General features: G+C 37.4%; 1 protein-coding gene across 4 annotated transcripts in view; it reads right to left on the bottom strand.

Annotated features, from left to right (window-relative positions):
* The window catches only part of GALNT13 (polypeptide N-acetylgalactosaminyltransferase 13), a 407064-nt gene extending 394003 nt beyond the window's left edge, over nt 1-13061 (bottom strand). For 3 of the 4 annotated variants that reach the window (XM_054723084.1, XM_054723082.1, XM_054723083.1), the window contains exon 1: nt 12920-13061. In XM_054723084.1, coding sequence (XP_054579059.1) covers nt 12920-13061 — 142 coding nt within the window. Of the gene's footprint in view, nt 1-12915 lie in introns of all 4 variants that reach the window. The other variant, XM_054723085.1, reaches the window with a different exon arrangement.
* Between the last annotated feature and the right edge of the window lie 8578 nt (nt 13062-21639).

Here is a 21639-nt window from a genome sequence, read left to right as displayed (position 1 = left end):
GTTATGATTTATAAGATCTCTCCTACTTTGCTGAAGGGAACAGCAAATAGTTTAACATTTTGGGAAAACAGACTGGCAGCATTTTACAAAATTTAAATATGCTTAGCATATGACTCAGCACTTCCACTCCTTGATATTTACACAAGAGTTATGAAAACATATATCCACACAAAAACTTATGAACAAATGTAGCAGCTTTATACAAGGATAAACAACTTGTAATATGCACATAAAATAGAATACATATCAGCAATAGAACCACTGACACAGTCAACATCATGGATTCGTCTCAAAACCCATATGGTGAACAAAAGTAGCAAGAAGCCCAGGAGTTCATAGTGTACTTTTCCATTTATCAGACTTTCTATAATAGGCAACACTAAGCAATAGTCATGAAAACCAGATCAGGGCTTGTCTGGAGCTAAACTGGAGAAACTAACTGGACAGCGGTATGAAGGAACATTTTAGGGTGAATCATCACTGTGAGGCTAAACCCTGGATTTCATTTGTCAAAACGCATCATAGTTTACACTTAAATTGGAGCATTCTACTATACCTCAATAAAATATATTTAAAAGTAATTCTTAAACAGCTACTATCCTCAATCATTCCCAAAGCTATGGTTACATAGAGCCTTACTCGTTTACTAACTGCGAGCCCTGTTCTACAATGGCATCACCTTATTCTTGGTTATCTTCCTTTATGATTTTCATTTTTAAAAATTTCCAATATTACTTTCTTTTATTCCTTTTCTGTCATTTCCATTTTCCCTATCTTCATTCTATGGATGAATTAAATACACCACATGCCTATATCCTTTTCAAAGTTTCTCAATCTAACTTTCATAAATGTTCCTCTCTGTCCTCTATATATTGATTCATTCCACACATCCCACATGATATGCCTGCTCCACCAAGAGCTCTCTTCAACAATAGCACTACCGCCTGCCAATATGCAGTGATCTTACATGCCTATGCATCACACAGACAATATACAAATGCAACACAAGGCAGGTTCTGGGAGAGAAAATATAGTCCCTTGACTATAACTTTGCCAATTTGGACTGAAAATAAAATTATATGGGCCAATAAAGGATAAAACAAAAAGGTTGGACTATGTGTGTAAATAACAATTACAGCATCAAAAACTTTTGCCATGATAATTTAGTTATTTCAAGTTCTTAATCATCAATCTAAACTGAATACTCTATAATCATGAGAACATCTGAAAAGTGCCAATCTGATCATGCATTCATCTTTCATTCATTCAACAACTATCAATTGAGCACCCAATATGGGGCAAGAACTATTTTATAGGTGTTAAGAAAAAAAGTGCACAAACCTGATAAAAAAAAACAATTTTATGCCCAACTCTCTATTCAAGCAACTCCGGTCTTTATGGAACCAAAAAAGTAGATCTTGCCCTCAAAAGACAGATATGAGCGTAATGAATTTTTTCTCCTTGTTTCATATATTCTCTCTCTCACATTTCATTCATTTAATTCTGAATCCCTTTCTCCACTTGAAACATGAAAACAGCAACATGTCTTCTTTATCTTTCTATCCTCAGTTCTGACACAAAGCAAGCACTCAGATGTGTGTTCATGAATTGCCTCAGCTTAATTTAATACTAATTAAAATTTTGAGCACTTACTTTTTAAAACAATATCTAAACTCAATCTCACAAAGGGGAAAACTTTCTTGTCCCTACCAATTAATTTGCCAAGTGAATCAATTGAAATGATTTAGTATTCCATTTAGTTACCATCTAATTCAAGTGGCTTTAATTAATGAATAAAACTTTGCTGAGTCCTTATTTAAACAAAGATAAAAATGTCTTTGTGCTATTGTCTTGCATACATATTAAACAGCCTTGCATTCTCCTTCTAAACATCAGCTGATGATCATCAGATCTTACCTTTTCCAGAAACCTTCAATGGTTCCCCATTTCCTAGGGAACAAAGTTAAAAGTTCCTTTCCCCAGCATTCAGAATCCTTTAAAAACTGTCTTTATCCTAACCTAAAATCTAGAAATCCCCTTTATGTCTCATTCTGCTCCAATCAACCAATTCACTGAACACTTATATTCTTATTTGGGGGAAGGCAACAGCTTTATCTTTCCTTCTGACATCTAGCCTCCCCCAATTTATACATGTCTACATCATTTATATACTATACACGGTAGTTTATTTGGTATCTCTCTCATAGCAATCCCCACTTTCTATTCTGTAATGTAGTTATTTATGAATACGCCATGTATGTATACATCAGGGCTCCAATAGACTCTATGATTCTTGAAGACATACATTCCATTTGATTAAACTCAGTATATTTCATAATACCTAATTGTTCTGAAAAAAAAAAATAGAGCTGCTCCATTTCACAACTTTTAAATATTCTTTCTAAGACTTCAGAGGGTTAACCCCAAAGGAAACTGCTGTGAAAAATTACAACCTAAATTAATTAGTAGAGACTCAATAAATACAAAATTGCTACAGTCTAAAATAAGGGATGGTGAGCCTACAGAGTACTTTTCTCCCACGTTATAAGAAGATATGTTTTTATAGGTCTGAGGCCTCTTCCTTCTCTGTCCTCCAGAACTATCCCTGTTTGTGTAAATATTTTATAATAGTATAGAAATGTTATGAGTACTCTGCCTAAAGAGTCTAGGCACACCTGAGTCAGGGACACAGCATAACACAGGCCTTCAAAGTCTGGGCTGTAAAACCTGACCAGAAAGGCTGTGAGTCCTTTGTTCCCTCTTACCAGTTTTGTGACCTTGAGGAACTTAATTAACCTTTCTAGGTCTCCATTTCTCACATGTAAATGAGGATAATAATAGTACCTATCTTCCATGATACTTTCAGAATTAATAAAAATTATGTATCTAAAGCACCCAGTTCATTATTACAACATATTTTTTATTTCTGACACTAATATATCTGTGTGAAACAGCAGAGGGATCAGAGTAAATTATGAATAAAAATATGAAAGAACTAAGTAAATATCAAAGGTCAAAACTTTATAAGGCCTATAAATATTTGAACACTATTTATAAACTTTATTGAAAATTATCTGGGAAATACCTGCCTTTAATCCAAGTTGATTGTGCCTATATGCCCCACTTTTTATATGTTTATAAATATTATCATCTGAAAATTCCAGCAGTCATCATAATTTATTCAGAGCAATTCCAATACTGACAATGCATTTTAATCCATCACACTCTTCTACCTGCCTCCAAAAGGTGAAGTCATATATTTTTTTTAAAAAAAATGGTGTTAGCATTAACACCCTAATTCATCAGTTTCCAGTTTTCCAGTTTTCTGTCACACCTGCACACTGGAATTATCCCCTGGAGCACCAAAGATTAATCAAACAAAATCAACAAACATATATTGTTTAATAAATGAGTACATTGCTAGGTGTTCATGTTATGAGGAAATCATTTAGAAAGAAACAAAAGAAAGGACTGATACAATAGCCGACTGTCAAAAATCCAATAGCACATGGGTACCTGTGTCCCTAGATTTATGAGAAGGGATCAGTTAGTTTCCCAGGCAGGACCAATAGAAAATGGAGGTATCTAATTGAGATCGCCAGTCAACAATTCCACTCATTTTCTTTATTTCCACTATTCAGAACAGTGTTGGGAGGGTACTGAGGGACAGAAGTGGATAAGAGTAATTTTTTAGAACCTTTAAATATCAGAAGAGTTAATACTGTTGTATAAAAGATATGAACTCTCTTCTACTCTCTCTAAAAAAATAAAAATAAATCAATGGAAAAAATATCCTGGATGAGGATTAACAACAACAAAAGACAAAAATTAAAAAATTAAAGATATGGCCCGGCTGGCATGGCTCAGTGGTTGAACGTCAACCTATGAACCAGGAGGTCATGGTTGGACTCCCAGTCAGGGCACATGCCTGAGTTGCAGGCTCGTTTCCCAGTGTGTGTTGTGCAGGAGGTAGCTGGTAAATGATTCTCTCATCATTGATGTTTATATCTCTCTCTTCCTCTCTGAAATCAATAAAAAATAAAATAAAATAAAAAATTAAAGATATAAACCCTGGGAAATATTTTCCTGGCTGGAGTTGCCATATCCTACTAACCAGGGAGATCTGTCAGAACTTAGAGTGTCTCTGAGAGTGAAGACAAAACACTCAAATTCAGGTTTTCAGAAGATGTACTCTAGATTGTATCTGAATTAAAGCATGGTTCTTAAAGCCCAATGCAAACTGGCATTTATTGATGACCAAGTTCTTGTACAGTATAATAACCAAATCCTACTCTATTGACTGTAAAAATGCTGGCACTTCCCATAACCTCACTGTGAAATAGCAGAATAAAGCTAGATTGATCTCTACTCGGGTTCCTAGCACAGACCTCCTCTAAGCCTTGTTATTTCCTAAGTAATAACAGCACTCAGAGCATCTTTTGTTCTAACACTTTGTCTTTGACTTTGGTTCCTGACATGGAGCTCCTAAATCCATTGGAATTTCCTGGGTGACGACAGTGTCTTTTGTTAGAACGAGGCAACTCTTATGAATGAGTGGGCTCCTGAGCGGCTCCCAAATAGGATTGGTCACCACAATGACTAAGCCATGATTAGAAGCTTGGAACTTTCAGCACGCCTACCTCCAAGCTCCAGGAAGGGGTGAGGAGTTGGAGATTGAGTTAATGATTCATCATATCTATGTGATGAAGCCTCCATAAAAATCCCCAAAGTACAAAAGTATGGGGTTCAGAGAGCTTCTGGGTTGGTGAATGTATCTACATAAGAGGGGGGCACACCCCAGCTCCATGGGGAACAGAAGCTCCTGCACTTAAGACCCTTGTAGACCTCACCCTATGTATTGTTCTGGCTGTTCATTTATATTCTTACTATCCTAGCTAATAAAGAGGTAATATGCTAATTGACCCTCATGTTGTCACAAAGATGGCAGCGCCCACAGCCAATAAGGAGGGAATATGCTAATTGACTGTCACACCCACAAAGATGGCGGCACCCACAGCCACAAGATGGAGGCTCCCAGTCCCCTCAGCCCCCCCAGGGCCCCTGCCTCCAGAGTCCCCCAGTCCCCTCAGCCCCCCAGCCGCCCAGGGCCACCTGAGGTGCAGGCAAGCCTCCACTGGCAGCTGCCCAGCCGCCCAGGGCTGCCCAAGGCCCAGGTAACCAGGGCTGGCCGAGGCCTGCACTGCCGGCAGTGGCAGCAGCAGAGGTGTGATGGGGCATCGCCTTCCCCTGATCACCGAGTTGCCTCCCGCCCCTGAGGGCTCCTCGACTATGAGAGGGGGCAGGCTGGGCTGAGGGACTCCCCCTCCAGTGTATGAATTTTCATGCACTGGGCCTCTAGTATCCTTTATAAGTGTAAATAAATGTTTCCCTAAATTCTGTGAGTTATTCTAGCAAATTATTGAGTCCAAAGAGCAGGTCTTGGAAACCACAATTTATAAGTGATCGGTCAGAAGTACAGGTGACAACCTAATATTTGCAATTGGTGACAAGTGAAGGCAGTCTTCTAAACTGAACGCTTAACTTGTGGGATCTGATGCTAAATACAGTTAGATGGTCTCAGAATTGTAGGACACCCTGCTGATGTCTCAGAGAATTGCTTAGTATGGGAAAAACCCACATGTCTGTTGTGAGAAGTATTTGTGTGTGTGAGTAAAGAGGAAACACAGAATTGTTTTCCCATTCACTCACTTTGCCTGTTTCCCCATACATAAAAGAAGAAGAAGAATGCCTACTTCACAGATTTTTTCCTTTGAGGGGGGAGAGAATTAATCTGTACATTAATAGAGGAGTTAATAACTTTTGATCATTGTTATTATTGTTGGCTAATGCACTTATCTTTGTTTACATATAAGCAGCAGTTTCTTATTTTCCCCTTTTTTTTAGAAAGAAAATTTAATTTAATTTCCTAAGCATGTATAATATGTTTAAGATTCAGGATCAGGTACAGAATGGTAGTTTCCTTCCATTCTTAAATATGATAATTTTATACCCCTACTGCCTTTGTTGTGATGAGAAGGCCTTTCTGCAGTTTCTAAGCAGACAGCTTCCTACCATTTCACCTACATATCACCAATTTTATATCAGATCACACATTATCTATGGACTATTCAAAAGTTGATACTAAAATATCAACTTTTTATTGATTTTTTTTTGTTTTATTGAAAAAAAAGTAGTGAGAAACATCCTTCATTTGGAGACTAGCATATATTTTATAAATCATGACTCATATTCATTTCATTATGCAGACAGCAACTGAGGCCCAGAGAGGTCAATTCACTTGCCTTAGGACATAGGCCCTTAGTGAGGGAGCTAGGAGAAGGATCTGATATTGTGCAGTGCTCGTGCAAACCAGCAAAACAACTTCAAATGTTCCCAGTGTTTGCAGGTGCACTGCAGCCGCACTGGACTTTTTAAATTCCTATTTACTCAGCTGTCTATTCTAACTCTTCCATCCTGGGAGTAGCACCACCTAGTGTGCCATACCAATTAGGAGTTAGAAATATCCTCCAGTGCGTTTTAGTTCTAGGTGGCCCCAGAGTGGCATAAAAGAGTTAATGTGCTCTTCTAATTACTACTTATGTTACCAAAAAGCACTCCTTAAAAAATAGGAAAGGAATCACAGAAAACTACCTAACATGGAAACAAGTCTACATGCTCCCATAAAGTCTTTGAAATAATCTTTTTTTACAGCATCATTCAATAATTAATACATAAAATGGTAATGCTGACTCAGTTACAAATATTCAATTATATTCCATGTACTCCATTTAATAAAGAACATAATCCATTTTAGGGGGGAAAGGTCCACAGAAGGGATGGTTTTTTAAGTTTGATATTTAGAGTTTAATAATGTAGCCAACTTCCTATGAAACAATTCCATTCAGTTGCTTAACAGGTGTCTCAAACTCAACATGTCTAAAATAAACTCAACATCCACCCTTAAATCATCTCCTCCTACATTCTCTTCACTTTCAGGAAATTGAATCAACTAATGCCCTGTAAGAAACTTGAGACTTGTCCTTGACACTTCTATCTCCTACACACATCAGAGTCAGTCAAACATCCAGCTCTCTTGCTCCCATATCTCAAATACCTGTTCGTTTTACCCACTTCTTTCATACCTCACTGCCATTACTCTGCTCCAAGCAGGCATCACTTCCTGAACAGAATTCATGGAATTCTGCCACAGCTTCCGACCCAGCCTCCTGAAGAGACTAGTTCTCCTCCAATTCACTGACTTAAGTAAATCCATAGTGATCTTTCCATAACACAAATGTGATCATGTCTGCTCTGCCTTTTAAACCCATTAGGTGGCTTCCCAATTTTTAAATCCTTTCAGTGGCTCTTATTCATTCATTTAATCATCTATATGATGTGATAAACACATCAAACCTAACATGAAACAAACATGGAACCCTAGAAATGACCCACATTCAGCCAAAATGTTCCCCCCCATCCCATACTCCTGTCTCCCCTGACAGGAGTCAATGTCCTAAATCCCATATTAATCATTAGCCTCGCTTGTTTTATTTAAAATCTCATTTAATCTGGATATGTCCCTAAAATGTATATTTGCAAATTTTAGTTGATTTTAGCTTTCAAACTGTATCACGCTATATATCATCTTTCAGAGACCTAACTTTTATACTTAACTTAAAATTATATTATCAAGATTTACTCATTTTGGTGCGAATCACTGCAGTTCACTCATTTTGACTACTATATACTAATTCCTTTTATTGACATACCATTGTTCATCAACTTTTCCATTGATGGGAATATGGGTTATTTTTAGCCTTTCATGTTATGAGCAGTAGTACTACGAAATATTTGTGTATATGGAACAAATTATCTTGAGTATATGACTACAAGCAATGGGTCATACACAAATGTTCAGATTTCAAAGATAATGCCAAACTGCTAACTAAAATTATAATAAAAATGTACAGATGCATCATTTCTAACAATTAGTATTATTAGTCTAATTTTTGCCAAATGAATGGATATAAATAGGTCATTGTAGCCTTGGTCTGGATTTCCCTGATCAAAACTGAAGTTGTATGTTTCTTCACAAGTTTTTTTGCTAGGTGTGTTCCCTTTCTTAAGCAGTATCTATTCACGTCTATTGCCCATTTTTCTCCGATTGGATTATTTGGCTTATTGTATTAATAATAGGAGTTCTTTCTATGCATTTGACAATAATCTCTTAGTTGCATGTTTGTAACTTCTCTTTTTTTAAGTTATAGTTGAATTAACCAACCTTCTCAATTTTAATACAATCAAATTTATCTATATTCTATTTCTGATCAATTTTTTTTGTATAATGTTTCAGAATTTTTTAAAAAATATTTTTATTGATTTTAGAGAGGAAGAGGGAGAGATAGAAACATCAATGATGAGAATCATTGATGGGCTGCCTCCTACATGCCCCCTACTGGGGATAGAGCTCACAACCTAGGCATGTGCCCTTGACAGGAATCAAACCTGGGGCCCTTTAGTACGCAGGCTAATGCTTTATCCACTGAGCCAAACCAGCTAGGGCCAGATTTTTCTTTCTTAATTCAAGATCTAGTAGATGCCTAAATGTTTCAGCTAAAAGTTTTAGTTTTGTTTTGACATTAATACATCCAAAGTTTATATTGGTTTGTGACATGAAGTAGACATTCAGTTTCATCTGTTTTCCACATGGATTCCCATTTTATTTTCAGCTCCACTTATTGAACAGCCATTCTCTTCCCCGTTGATGTTCAGTGCCTCCTCTGCCATATACTGAATGTCCCAAACAGGTGTATGTCTACTTCTATTCTGCTCCACTGGGCAATTTGCCTACCCTTTGTGTCCTTTTGTACCAATACTACCGTCTTAATCACTCTAATTTTATAAGACCTCTATATTTTTCTCCTTAAGAAGTATCCTGGGTATTCAGTAACCTTTATCATTTCATAAAAATTTTAGCATTTTCTTCTTTAACTAGTTATTTCCCACTTTAACGTTTTCAACCTAAACTTAAATGCCACAGTCTGTGAAATTTTATCTACTACCCTAGATCTATTTTCGTTTACTCAGAGCATCCCTCTTCATCACCTTAGTACTCATTATACACATTATGCTTGTCAAAATTTCTAAATTACCTTTTTCGAAGAGAGAGCGACAAAGAATGGGAGAAAAATGTTTACTTTGTTATTGACTATAAGCTTCAAGACAGTAGTAGGGACCTCAGTTCCCTTTTATCTCCAGGTCTTACCACAGACACATAGTAGGCACTTAACAAATTATTTTTAAAGGAGTTACTTCCTCCTTTGGAGCCTCATCCAGAATAATTGCTCCTCCTCGTCCCCTACTCTGGACCCTATTCACCCTGGACAGCAATGCCAGGTGGAGCCTCATTCAGACCTTTCAGTCTTCTTCTCCACATTTAGCAGATATCGATACAAATATTACTGTGGGTCAGTACTCCCCTGAAGGGTTTATGTACATCATCTCATTTAATTCTCAAAGCGACCATGTAAAGCAGGATTTACTGCCTCTCAGTTTCTCATTTTAAGTGAGAACAATATCATTTTATTAAGGAATTTGCAAAATGTCACATAACCAGTTCAATGGGGAGGAAGTAAGAACCAGGTTGTTCAACAAAGCCTAGGCTTTAAAAAAATTTTTTTAAATATATTTTTATTGATTTCAGAGAAGGAGAGATAGAAACATAAAAAATGAGAGAGAATCATCAATCAGCTGCCTCCTGCATGCCCTCTACTAGGGATTGAGCCCACAACCTGTGCATGTGCCCTTGACCAGAATCAAACCTGGGACCCTTCAGTCAGCAAGCCAATGTTCTATCCAAGCCAAACCAGTCAGGGCAACAAAGCCTAGGCTTTTAACCCTGTGGTAATCTTGTTACATCACCTGTGAGCTCAGATGTCCTTATGTTTTTGCTCAGGATTTTTTTTTTCTTGTTCTTTTCTTTTTTAATTGAAATATAATTGATATATATAACATTATGTAAGTTTAAGGTATGCAACATGTTAACTTCATAGGCACTTAAATAATCGAGGATGTGATTAATAAATAAATGAACATTTCTCAAAAATTAATTCATAGTGTATGCTAATATTGGGTACTTAAAAATTGTTTAAAATGTAATGTTTAGAACTAGAAGGGATCTTAGAAACCACCTCATCCCAAACCCTTTATTTTAATAACTAGAGGCCAGATGCATGAAATTCCTGCAAGAGTAGGCCTTCCTTCCCCCTGGCTGCCAGCACCAGCTTCCCTCTGGTGCCTGGAACCCGTGCTTCCCTCACAGCCCTGGCTTTGTCCGGAAGGACGTCGGAAAGGACATCCAGTCTAATTAGCATATTATGCTTTTTTTTATTATAGATTATTATAGATAATGACACACAGATTCCCAAAGATCAAATTTTTTTCCAAGTCAAAAAGGCCTGTTTTAGCATATTTTGAACATGAATATTTCAGGTAAGTAAACTTTGCACAACATCATCTGCCTGTAAAGAAAATATATTCTAAATACATGGCACAAATTCCTAAATGAAGTGACATTCTGAAAAAATAACTAAAAATAGAAAATGTAACTAAACCCCCAAACATTCAAGACAAGCATAACATACAACTAAACAACTCTTAAAAATGAAGAGAATATAGCTTAATTTTACAATTTAAGTACAAGGCCAAATTACTATTTTTGCATTGTATCATTAGAGTTCACATTTTTAGATTTAAGACTGAGCATTAAGAACTTAAATCAGCAAATTGTACTTTTTTGGGATTGTAGAAAAGGCTATTATAATTTTGCTGAATCAGATTATAACATTTTCTGTGACCAATCTACATGTCTCCTTCAGCAAATGACAAAGTGATCATTCCAAACTGATATAATTCATCAAAACACATTTCCACTTTCAGCAGCAACTGAACTGATTCAAACAAAGAAGCAGAGAAGGCTGATTTGTTCTAGGATTTTAACTAAAGACCAGCAAATCAAACCCATGTTCATTTATCAAAATCTGATAGACTCATTATGTTCTCCACTTTGAATAGTTATAGTATAAATGTATAAAAGATGCATATAAAATACTTAAATGGCTCAGTAAGTTCTGAAGTACTTTTTCTCAAATCTTTGAATAGTCAAAAATTATAGTGAGAAAGTGAAACTAATTTTGGAAAGAGGAAGATAATTAGAATTTATCCAATTGAGCAAGGGCATTATTGCAATCTAAAGCAAACTCAGGATGTCCTAAATACTCTTAACAAAAATTAATTTTTTGGAAATGCTCTTCTGTGTTTTCCTAAACCTCATACAACTAGACAATGCCTATGAAATTCTGTTTATTAGAAAATTAATTAATAAATAACTTCAAAAATATCTGTAACAATGAAAGCTGATGACATTCATTAAATAAATATAAATATCAAGTAAGGCATTTATATTCACTCTTCCTAAAGGGACAAACATTTCAAATAGGACTCAAAGTTCACCTTTTGTCATATTTATGAAGAAAAGTTTTGCTAAACAGAATTAATGTAAAGTAGACTACAAAGTTTTGATTCAATGAGAATAAAACTAATTTCAAGCACCTTAAACACTTTAGAAGCATTCATTTACTAGGAATATCCTTATACGTCTATAAGTCAACAAAAAGCAGAGAAAATTATTTGAAATAACTGCAGGAAATGAATGCCTATAATGTCACAATAAATCCCCATTTATACACATCACTATGCTTCTTTGGAATTCACTCTTCTCTAGTCATTGAAACTGGTCCCAAACGAGATAAATATTGAGTTAAAGTGACTATCATATACTTGAATGTATCCTTTGCCCTTAATATCTATATATATAAAAGCCTAAGCGACCATTACAACCGAATGAATGGAACGGCTGGTCAACCAGTTGCTATGACACACACTGACCACCAGGAGGCAGAGGCTCAATGCAGGAGCTGCCCCCTGGTAGTCAGTGCACTCCCACAGGGGGGCACTACTCAGCCAGAAGCCGGGCTCACAGCTGGTGAGTGCAGCTGTGGCGGCAGGAGCCTCTCCTGACTCTGCAGCAAGGCTACTGAGAGGCGGCAGCAGGCACAGCAGGCTGGGATGAGCGCGAACAGTGTGGCGCCTGGCCCCAGCTTGGGCTCCTCCCTGGCTGCCTGCAGCTTGACACACTGCTACATCCCTTGGGGGATGTCCAACTGTCGGTTCAGGGATCAGGCCTAAACCGGCAGTCAGACATCCCCCGAGGGGTCCTGGATTGCGAGAGGGTGCAGGCCAGGCTGAGGGACATCTCCCCACCCCCCCCCCCCCCCGCACACATGCAGGAATCTGTGCAATTTGCCTCTAATAGGACAATAATCTGATGGCCAACAGGTTGGACCTGACCACAAAAATGTATTTTCTTTTAAAAAGTGTTTGTTTGTTTGTTGTTTGTTTGTTTGTTTGTTTTATTATGTTTGGATGTCTATAGGGGTGTCATGTACAGTTCAATTTTGCTACAATTCCCAATGTCTCACTTTAATAGGTTTCCTTCTTTATGTTAAATGCTTGGTTTCTAAGGGCTTTTGCTTCTGGAGCCCACATTTAAAATTCTGGCCAATTTGAATGTTTGCTGAATTATTCTTTTTGTACAGCCCCAGAACATAGAAATGATTAGAATTGGAAGGTGCCTCAGAGGTTACTTCATTCTTCTCATTTCTTTCAACAAGAAACCGAGGCCAAGAAAAGTAGAGTAGCTTTACCACAGTTAAATGTACATTAATAGCTCTGCCAAAGTGTTCTTCTAACTCAATAAGCTGTTTTTTAAAAAAACCTATTTTGAAGTTTCATGTTTTGTCATGAGTCACTACCATTCCCTAGTTCTATAAAAGCAACATTTACTTCATTAAGCACTTACCCCTGAGAGCAGGTAGAAGGGATCTCTCCTTCTTGTCATCACATTTGTTACATTCACTGAAGTACAGGAGTAAGAAGACATCAACCAGAACCCACATCAGCGAAGTGGCAAGGACCACCTTGCAGTAAACAAACCTCCTCATGTCTTGCCTTGATTTCTAGTTAACAAACAGACCGAAGACAGATGCTACTGTGATAAATCCAAGCCACAGGGGTGAAATCCAGCATAAAAGCAAAATGCATCCCACTGCATTAAAAAATAAAAAGAAAAAGAGAAAAGAAAAATGTATTATCATACAGTTTGTTTTGCATAGAGATATAACATGAAATATATCAGTTACTTAATGTTTTCATATATATCAGCACTTGGCTTTCAAATTCAGAATTAAAAGTCCAAACAAATGAAAGTTGTAAGCAAGCCAGGTAGCTAAAATTCGAACAGCTAATCCTAGATATGCTATTACTGTGCTGGGCCCTTAACAACTATTCAATTTCATCAAGTTGTATTCTCTTCTCAAATTTCTTTCATAACATTCTGTAGAGCACCAGATTGTCAAATAGTGCAGTTCTGAACTTACCCTGCTTCAGCACTTTGAAGGAGCCAATGCCACTGAAATAAGAATCACCTGGGATACTATATATTGTAGAGGCTACGAGTTGGTCTTTATACATAGACTAGAGGCCCAGTGCATGAAATTCGTGCACGTGGGAGGGGGGGGGGTCCCTCAGCCTGGCTTGTGCTCTCTTGCAATCCAGGAGCCCTCAGGGGATGTCCAACTGATGGCTTAGGCCCTAAGCCAGCAGTTGGATATCCTTAGCATTGGCGCAGAGGTGGAAGAGGCTCCTGCCACTGCCGCTGCGCTCAACAACCGTTAGCCCGGCTCAGGGCTTCTCCTGAGTGGCACTCCTCCTATGGGAGTGCACTGATCACCAGGGGGCAGCTCCTGCGTTGAGCGTCTGCCCCCTGGTGGTCAGTGCAAATCATACAGACCAGTCATTCCACCGTTTGGTCAATTTGCATATCAGCCTTTTATTATATAGGATAGGCTTGTGTCTACTTACTTCATATTTGTGGAAGCCTTTTTATGTTTCGTTTTGTTTTGTTTTTCATTTATGAAATGAGAATAACAATGCCAATCCTAAAGATCTGCAATAAGGAATAAGTATGATAATGCTTGTAAACCATCTTGCAGATACATAAGCATATGGGAAAAAAAATTCTCAAATTCTCAGAAAGGGCAATTACATGAAGCCATCAATTATTAAGCCTTAAAAACCCCATCTGGTCTGCATGGAAAGTATCCACAACAAATGTTTATTTTAGAATGGACAGCATACATTCAAAAAATACTACCAGAGGAGAAACAACATATTAGTATAGAGTGACTTAGAATAACCAGAGTAAGAATTCTAAAAGGCAGAGCAAAGAACTGTGCACAATTATTGAGAGATATTCAACAACAGTGTAGGGTTAATACCATATACATTTGTTCTATTTATACTGCATAAGACAGTAAGGACCTGGTTGATTGTATCTTTACAATATATATTCTCATATCATTTGCTACATTTAAAACAATATCAACTGAAGTATAAATTTATTGATGTGAATCAATAACATAGTTTTCACAAACATTTGGGAAGAAGAGCCATTAAATACAAAGGCATTCAGAATATTTCGTAAACATTTGTCCCAAAATTAAAACATCAAAGTGCAAATTGCTGAGGCAGAAGCTCTTTAAGTTAAAGGCAGCTGCCTTTGTATCAAAAGCAACACAAATGCTGTTGCCCCTGTTACAACCTAACCAGATTGTAACAAATTCAAAATTTATATAAAGTGACAGTTTAGAAAATTATTATACCAAAAGGTCTACTTTCAATATTTATATAAAATTTACATTTATTCAGCATAGTTTTTCAAAAAAAGAAGCCAACTGTACAAATTTAAGAAATACATGATATTTAGAGTTTATTGTCTGCTTGTTATTTTTCTTGAAAAAATTCCATGATAGTTATTTATTTCACTTTTACTTTATTGTTCTGTAAAGATTACAGCTAACCATTGGAACTGAGCCTCTAAACCTGATAAGAGAAAGATTCTTCTCTATATATTTCCTATGTGTATGCTTTACTGAATATGAATGTGAAACAACTCAAGCTGTCGAATTTTCTGTCTTCCTTTGGTGGAGGAGGTCCCTTCAATTTATTGCAGAAAAGAAGTCCTAGAAAAAAAGTATATATAAGACTGATGGTTACCAAATGCACATTCCCAGATTTATAAGGAATACCTTAAAATAAAAGATTTTATAATAAAGTTTCTATCTATAATAATAAAAGCGTAATATGCTAATTGAATCAGACGTCCTTCAGGATGACATTCCGGACAAAGCCAGGGCTGTGAGGGAAGCCTGGGTCCCAGGTGTCTGCCGGAGGCCCGGTGGGGCGGCAGGAGGGGGAAACCCGGATCCCGGGTACCAGAGGGAAGCTGGTGCCAGCAGCCAGAAGAAGGAAGGCCTACTCCTGCACGAATTTCATGCATCAGGCCTCTAGTGTATTATATAAAATCCTTTATTATAAAGATGGATAAAAGAGACATAAACAACACCATTCTTAGCTATGTCATAAAGTGCAAAGATGACTTTAGAGAGAAGGATACGTGATGATGTAAGCAGAGGTTGAAGTGATGCAACCTGAACCAAGGAATGGGGATGGAGCTGGCTGAAAAACAGGAATGGATTCTTCCCTAGGACCTCCTGAAGGAACCAGCCCCGTAGGAATCACTTTGAACTTTCAACATGTAGAACTGAGTCCTAGCCAACGAAGATGAATGACACTATATAAACTGTACCATCTGCTTCTCTGGATACATTTCCTTCAGGAAACAAGAACTTTCTGTGGGATCTCATGGACACAGCGGCTACAAAGAAACCTTGCTCCTCAGAAATTGCAAGAGCTCCTTCCCCAGGAACTGATAACGCCTCTGACAGAGCAATTACTGCTACAGGAGTGAGTAACCATAGAAACAGCTCCACAGGCCCAACACCTGACTGCTCTCCTCTATCCCCTCCGACACTGCCCTCAAAAATAGTGCAGAAGTTATTCAACCCAACCTCAGCAACAAACATCTATTATGTCCCCTCTGGATTTTCATCGAATGAGTCACAACCAGGAATATTTCTAAATCAACACATCTCCAGAGTGTGCAAGCTTTCCTTCCAGCCTCCTGTTAGACCACCCACCTCTTCTGTGGGAACCACATACGTCAACAGTGAGGGAACTAACCATACAGATAACCTCTCTCAACAAGAGGACAGTGATCTCCCAAAAGAATAGGATCCTGAGCAATTTGCAGGCCTTCTCCTTGGATGCTCTCCAGCCTGTGAGTCCCCTGAAAATCCATTTAATTTCTAAGGGAAAAGAGATGAACATGAAGGACAAGATGAAGTCACTTTGGCAAACAGTCCATTGGCTCTCAATTAGTCTCCAATAGAAAATAACTCAGAACCTTTGGTAAAGAAAATTAAACCCACAGTGGTCAGTAGAATAATTTTTCACAAAAAAAAAGAACAAACAAGTCAAAAACCATACCATTGTTGGGACAAGAACAAGTAGGAGTGGATCCCGGAACGGAGACTACTGGATTATGAACATGGGGGATTTGTGGAGAGAGCCTGAACCCTGGGGAGAATGTCACTGCCAAAATCCCTGATTGACATGCATTTATCAAAAATGTGTCTAAACCAGATTCTGATCTCATCGCCTATCCTTCAAATGAGAAAACATCCAAGGGTTAACTAGAGTGGTTCTTCAACTGCGGAACACAATTCCAAAGGGAATTCCGAAAGATCACCATCATTCACTTCAGAATGGGAAGAAACTGACAAAATAATGAGTTTGATCGATGTTGGAATTAACAGTAAACTTGGAGAAATAAATGGTGAGGCCACAAATGTGGCATCCTGTTTCTTACTGAGTTTTTTTGACCCAACTCCTACAAGCTTCTGCTATTTCTCTGTGATCTCCTCAGGAATTTGCCCTACATCCCACTTATGTGGCATTTCCTTTTGTGCTTCATTTCCTTGTGAAGTTCTTTCTTAAGTAACTTTTGTAATCCTTGCCAATTTTTCCTCATTGCAAATATGACAGATTGTGCTGTTGCTGCTGCACTTTGGGAAGTGTTTTGCTTGAACCAGTGAGAAGCAACATTTTTTACCAAATCAACATTTGACACTATGACAGTCAGTTATAAAAGTTCATATTCAAAATCACCAATAAGGTACATACTCAAAAGAGATTAATATATACAAAGGAACCTACATTTTTGTTATGTTACTAGAAGCCTGGTTCACAAAATTTGTGCACGGGGCTGGGGGGAAGGGTGTCCCTCAGCCCAGCCTGCACCCTCTAGCAGTCCGGGAGCCCTCGGGGGATGTCCAACAGTCAGAGGTCCTTAGCGCAGCCACAGAGGCAAGAGAGGCTCCCGCCACCACCACTGCACTCGCCAGCCTTGAGCCCGGCTTCTGGCTGAGCTGCGCTTCCCCTGTGGGAGCGTACTGACCACCAGGGGGCAGCTCCAGCATTGAGTGTCTTCTCCCTGGTGATCAGTGCATGTCATAGTGACCAGTTGTTCCAGCGTTCAGTAAATTTTCCTATTAGCCTTTTATTATATAGGACTGGAGTTCTATAACTTGTCAAACTAAATACTATGTCTATGAGGAACATATAATCAATAAAATCAGTAAAGTTTTAAAATATTGGCAAGATCACTGAAACCGGTTTGGCTCAGTGGATAGAGCGTCGGCCTGTGGACTGAAGGGTCCCAGGTTCGATTCCGGTCAAGGGCATGTACCTTGGTTGCGGGCACATCCCCAGTAGGGGGTGTGCAGGAGGCGGCTGATCGATGTTTCTCTCACATCAATGTTTCTAACTCTCTATCCCTCTCCTTTCCTCTCTGTCAAAAATCAATAAAATATATTTTACAAAAAAATATTGGCAAGATCATGATCTCACCATTTAATATGTTGACTTAGCCAACTGGGAATTCAGTAATATACTAGTACATAGCAAAAATATTTAAATAAAACTCATCAATTAAAGCATTTAGGGAACAAAGTATGACAGCATTTCATTTCATGCCACTTTCTTCTTAAAAGGTGAAAAATAGAATGTTTTCAACATTTCCTCTATAGTTTTACCAGCATGACTTAAGAAAAAAACTTTTAATTAAGGAAAATTTGAAATATACACAAAAAATAAAGAGGATAAACACTTATATACTCACCACCTAGCTTCAAAACCTGCCAACATATGACCAATATATTTTACTCTATAACAACCATTCATTTCCTATATACACCCAGGATCATTTTGAAGAAAATCTCAGACATTACATCATATCATCTGTTAATATTTTGTGTAAAACTCTAAAAGATACAGAATTAAAAATATAACCAAAATACCACTACCACACCTAAAGAAAAATCAAACAGTAATTTTTTTCACTTTATTTTATTACTTTTTTGTATTAAATTTATTGGGGTAACATTAGTCATTAAAATCATATAGGTTTCAAGTGTACATTTCTATGATACATGATCTGTATATTGCATTGTGTGCCCACCACCCAAAGTCAAATCAGTCAAAAGTAATTTTTTAATGTCATTCAAGATCCACTTGGTTTTTAACTGTGGATCCGATTATCTCATAATTTAATTTTTAACCTTTAGTTGGTTTGAATCAAGTTTCTATTAAATACATTATGGTTGGTTGATAGGTCTCTTAAGACTCTTTTAATATATACGTTCACACTCTATTTCTTTTTATCTTGTTCCTTGAAATTTATTTGTTGATGAAGTCATGCCAAATGTTTTAAAACCTAATTTTATGGGCTCAATAATTTGTTATTTAAAACTTGGCTTCTCTCAAAATATGAAAATCTATTTTAAAAATAATTATATTCCTGTATAAAGTAAAGGCAGTACCACAACAGTAAAACAAAACAAAACAAACAAAAACAGCCAAACAAAAACAAAAAACAAGAAAAAAAACGTAAAACGATGACTTTAGGTAGGCATTTTGCCTCTCTGTTTTTCATTTTCTCTATTTATTTAATTTTTTATTTTAAAAAATATATTTTATTGATTTTTTATAGAGAGGAAAGGAGAGGGATAGAGAGTTAGAAACATCGATGAGAGAGAAACATCGATCAGCTGCCTCCTGCACACTCCCCACTGGGTATGTGCCTGCAACCAAGGTACATGTCCTTGACCGGAATCGAACATGGGACCCTTGAGTCTGCAGGCCGATGCTCTATCCACTGAGACAAACCGGTTAGGGCATCATTTTCTCTATTTATAATACGTGTGTCCCAGTGCACGAATTCATGCACATTGAAAGGAAATTAATTAGAAGAAATATTTTAATATCGCTATTCGCTCTTTCTCTATAATAGAAGTGTCAACCAAATTCATGATCGACAATGACAGATTGAAACATGCGTGCAATTGGCGCCAGCAAGAGCTTTATATGTATCGTGCATGTGTGGGTCAATTTAGCCTTTTTATAGATAAACTTGCTTAATTAGACCTGCTTTCTGATGTAGCTAAACTTTTTCCTGCCCAGTGAAGCACCCCAACTTCTCTTTCAAGTAATTGTCAGCAACACAGCAGTAAATATCAACACGAAGCAGATTATTACTGTAGATCATGCAGGGAGAACAAAGGGTAAAATATTTAACTGCAGCAGTGTTTGACTATATTCTGTGCAGTGAGAAATCCTGAAGTCATTTTCAAGTTCCACCATTTCTTATTTCTTTTCAGTTGGGTCAAGTTTCTAAACTTTCTAAATCTCCATTGTCTTGCTAATGAGAAAATAGGATTTTCCTATCTACCTACTCCAAGACTTCTATGAGGATCAAATGAGATGAGGCATGGGAAAATGCTTCACAGACATTTGGTTATAGTGTAAAATGTTTGCACCTGGCTATAAAGCAAGACATGTTCCTGGGCTGAAGAAACTCCAAGGAGGCTAGTCGCTAGGGAGAGGAAGCCAAGCGTTGCTACATGGCATCATTACCCAGCGCCCACAGCCACCGTTTCCTGGCTGGGCTGGGCTGGGCTGTGGGCCACATTTTGCGCCATGGGGTCTTGGCAATATCAGCTGCAATTTGGTGGGATGTCGCTCCCGAGTGGTGGCAGGGCCTGTGTCCCACTTGGGGGAAGACGAGTGTTGGTTTGTCAGCACCAGATCCGAGATGCTATTTATTTTTTTATTTTTTTTTTAAATATATTTTATTGATTTTTACAGGGAGGAAGGGAGAGGGATAGAGAGCTAGAAATGTTGATGAGAGAGAAACATCGACCAGCTGCTCCTGCACATCCCCTTACTGGGGATGTGCCCGCAACCAAGGTATATGCCCTTGACCGGAATCGAACCTGGGACCTTCCAGTCCGCAGGCCGACGCTCTATCCACTGAGCCAAACCGGTTTCGGCTATTTATTTTTAAATGGCCAGTGCACATCACAGCAGCTCCTGCATTGAGCATCTGCCCCCTGGTAGTCAGTGCACATCATAGATACCAGTCAGATGGACGGCACTTAGCCTTTTATATATATGGATATATTCTATCCTACCCATTTCACAAAATATTGTGCTTTAAGCAGAATAAAGAATGTGGACATTTTTTAAAGAAAGGAAGAATATTATTATAATAGAAAAATCTGAAATCACTTAATATTAAATATTAAAATGTCTAAGATAAGTCATTTCCTAAAAGCCTAACAGTAGAAGTTATTGAGAATTTAATTTTAACTTTCGCTATAATAAAAAGCAAAAATCACATCTTATTACCATTTCAAGAATTATTCAAGTTATTCTAATCCCATAACCTGCTAGAACTATACATCAAGACATTAATACGAGAAAAGTCTAACATTAGTATTTTATGGGATGAAAGTAAGTTGCTGTTTAAATTTTTATTTATGAAATTGTCTTTTCTTATATATTGGAAGGTTTTAATTCTACCTGTACCTTGAAATTATACTACATGTTATCATTCACAAATGATATCTACTGGCACTTGTAAAAGAGTAATCTTGGATATTCTGTTTCAATACCCTTCGCATGAAAACAGAACTGGTTGGGCAGAAGGATGGTACAATATACACAGTAACACTCCCCAACATAAGCACAGTTGGTGGCCCAGGTTTATTTAAGAGAATCAGCATCTGTATTATGTTTTTCATTCAGCAAGCCCCTACTTATTTGCAAACACTGTTCTGTCTCTCAAACCAAGTCCAAGTCCTGCAATATCCCGGGCTTGCCAAGCCCATGTGGAGCATGACCAACTTTGCATAAAAACTACTTGCTCTTCTATCCAAAATTACAACACTTTTTCTAATTGTTTCAAAATCTTCTTAGCACAGTTATTTCCCTTTAAAAATATTTCTCTAGGTAGAAAAAATTCAAGAGTTAGGAAACTATCAAGTACCATCTTCCCAGTCAAAATTGCCTTTTCTTTTCTTCCTGCCCACTAAATAATAGTATCAGCCGGATATTCTGTGAGATATTACACGATTTCTGTTTGAAAATATATACCATTTTCCCTATCTTTATCAAAATGGACTTCGCTTATAAAAAAAAAAAAGTAAAATCTGAATAAAGTTTAGAAGTTTGGTAACTATGTTATTAAAATAAAAATAAAGACATTTTTGTTTTTGTTTT

The sequence above is a fragment of the Eptesicus fuscus genome, chromosome 11 (assembly GCF_027574615.1).
Source record: "Eptesicus fuscus isolate TK198812 chromosome 11, DD_ASM_mEF_20220401, whole genome shotgun sequence".
Lineage (NCBI taxonomy): Eukaryota > Metazoa > Chordata > Mammalia > Chiroptera > Vespertilionidae > Eptesicus > Eptesicus fuscus.
The sequence above is the reverse complement of the archived record's forward strand: the minus strand, read 5'-3'. Positions and strand labels throughout refer to the sequence as shown.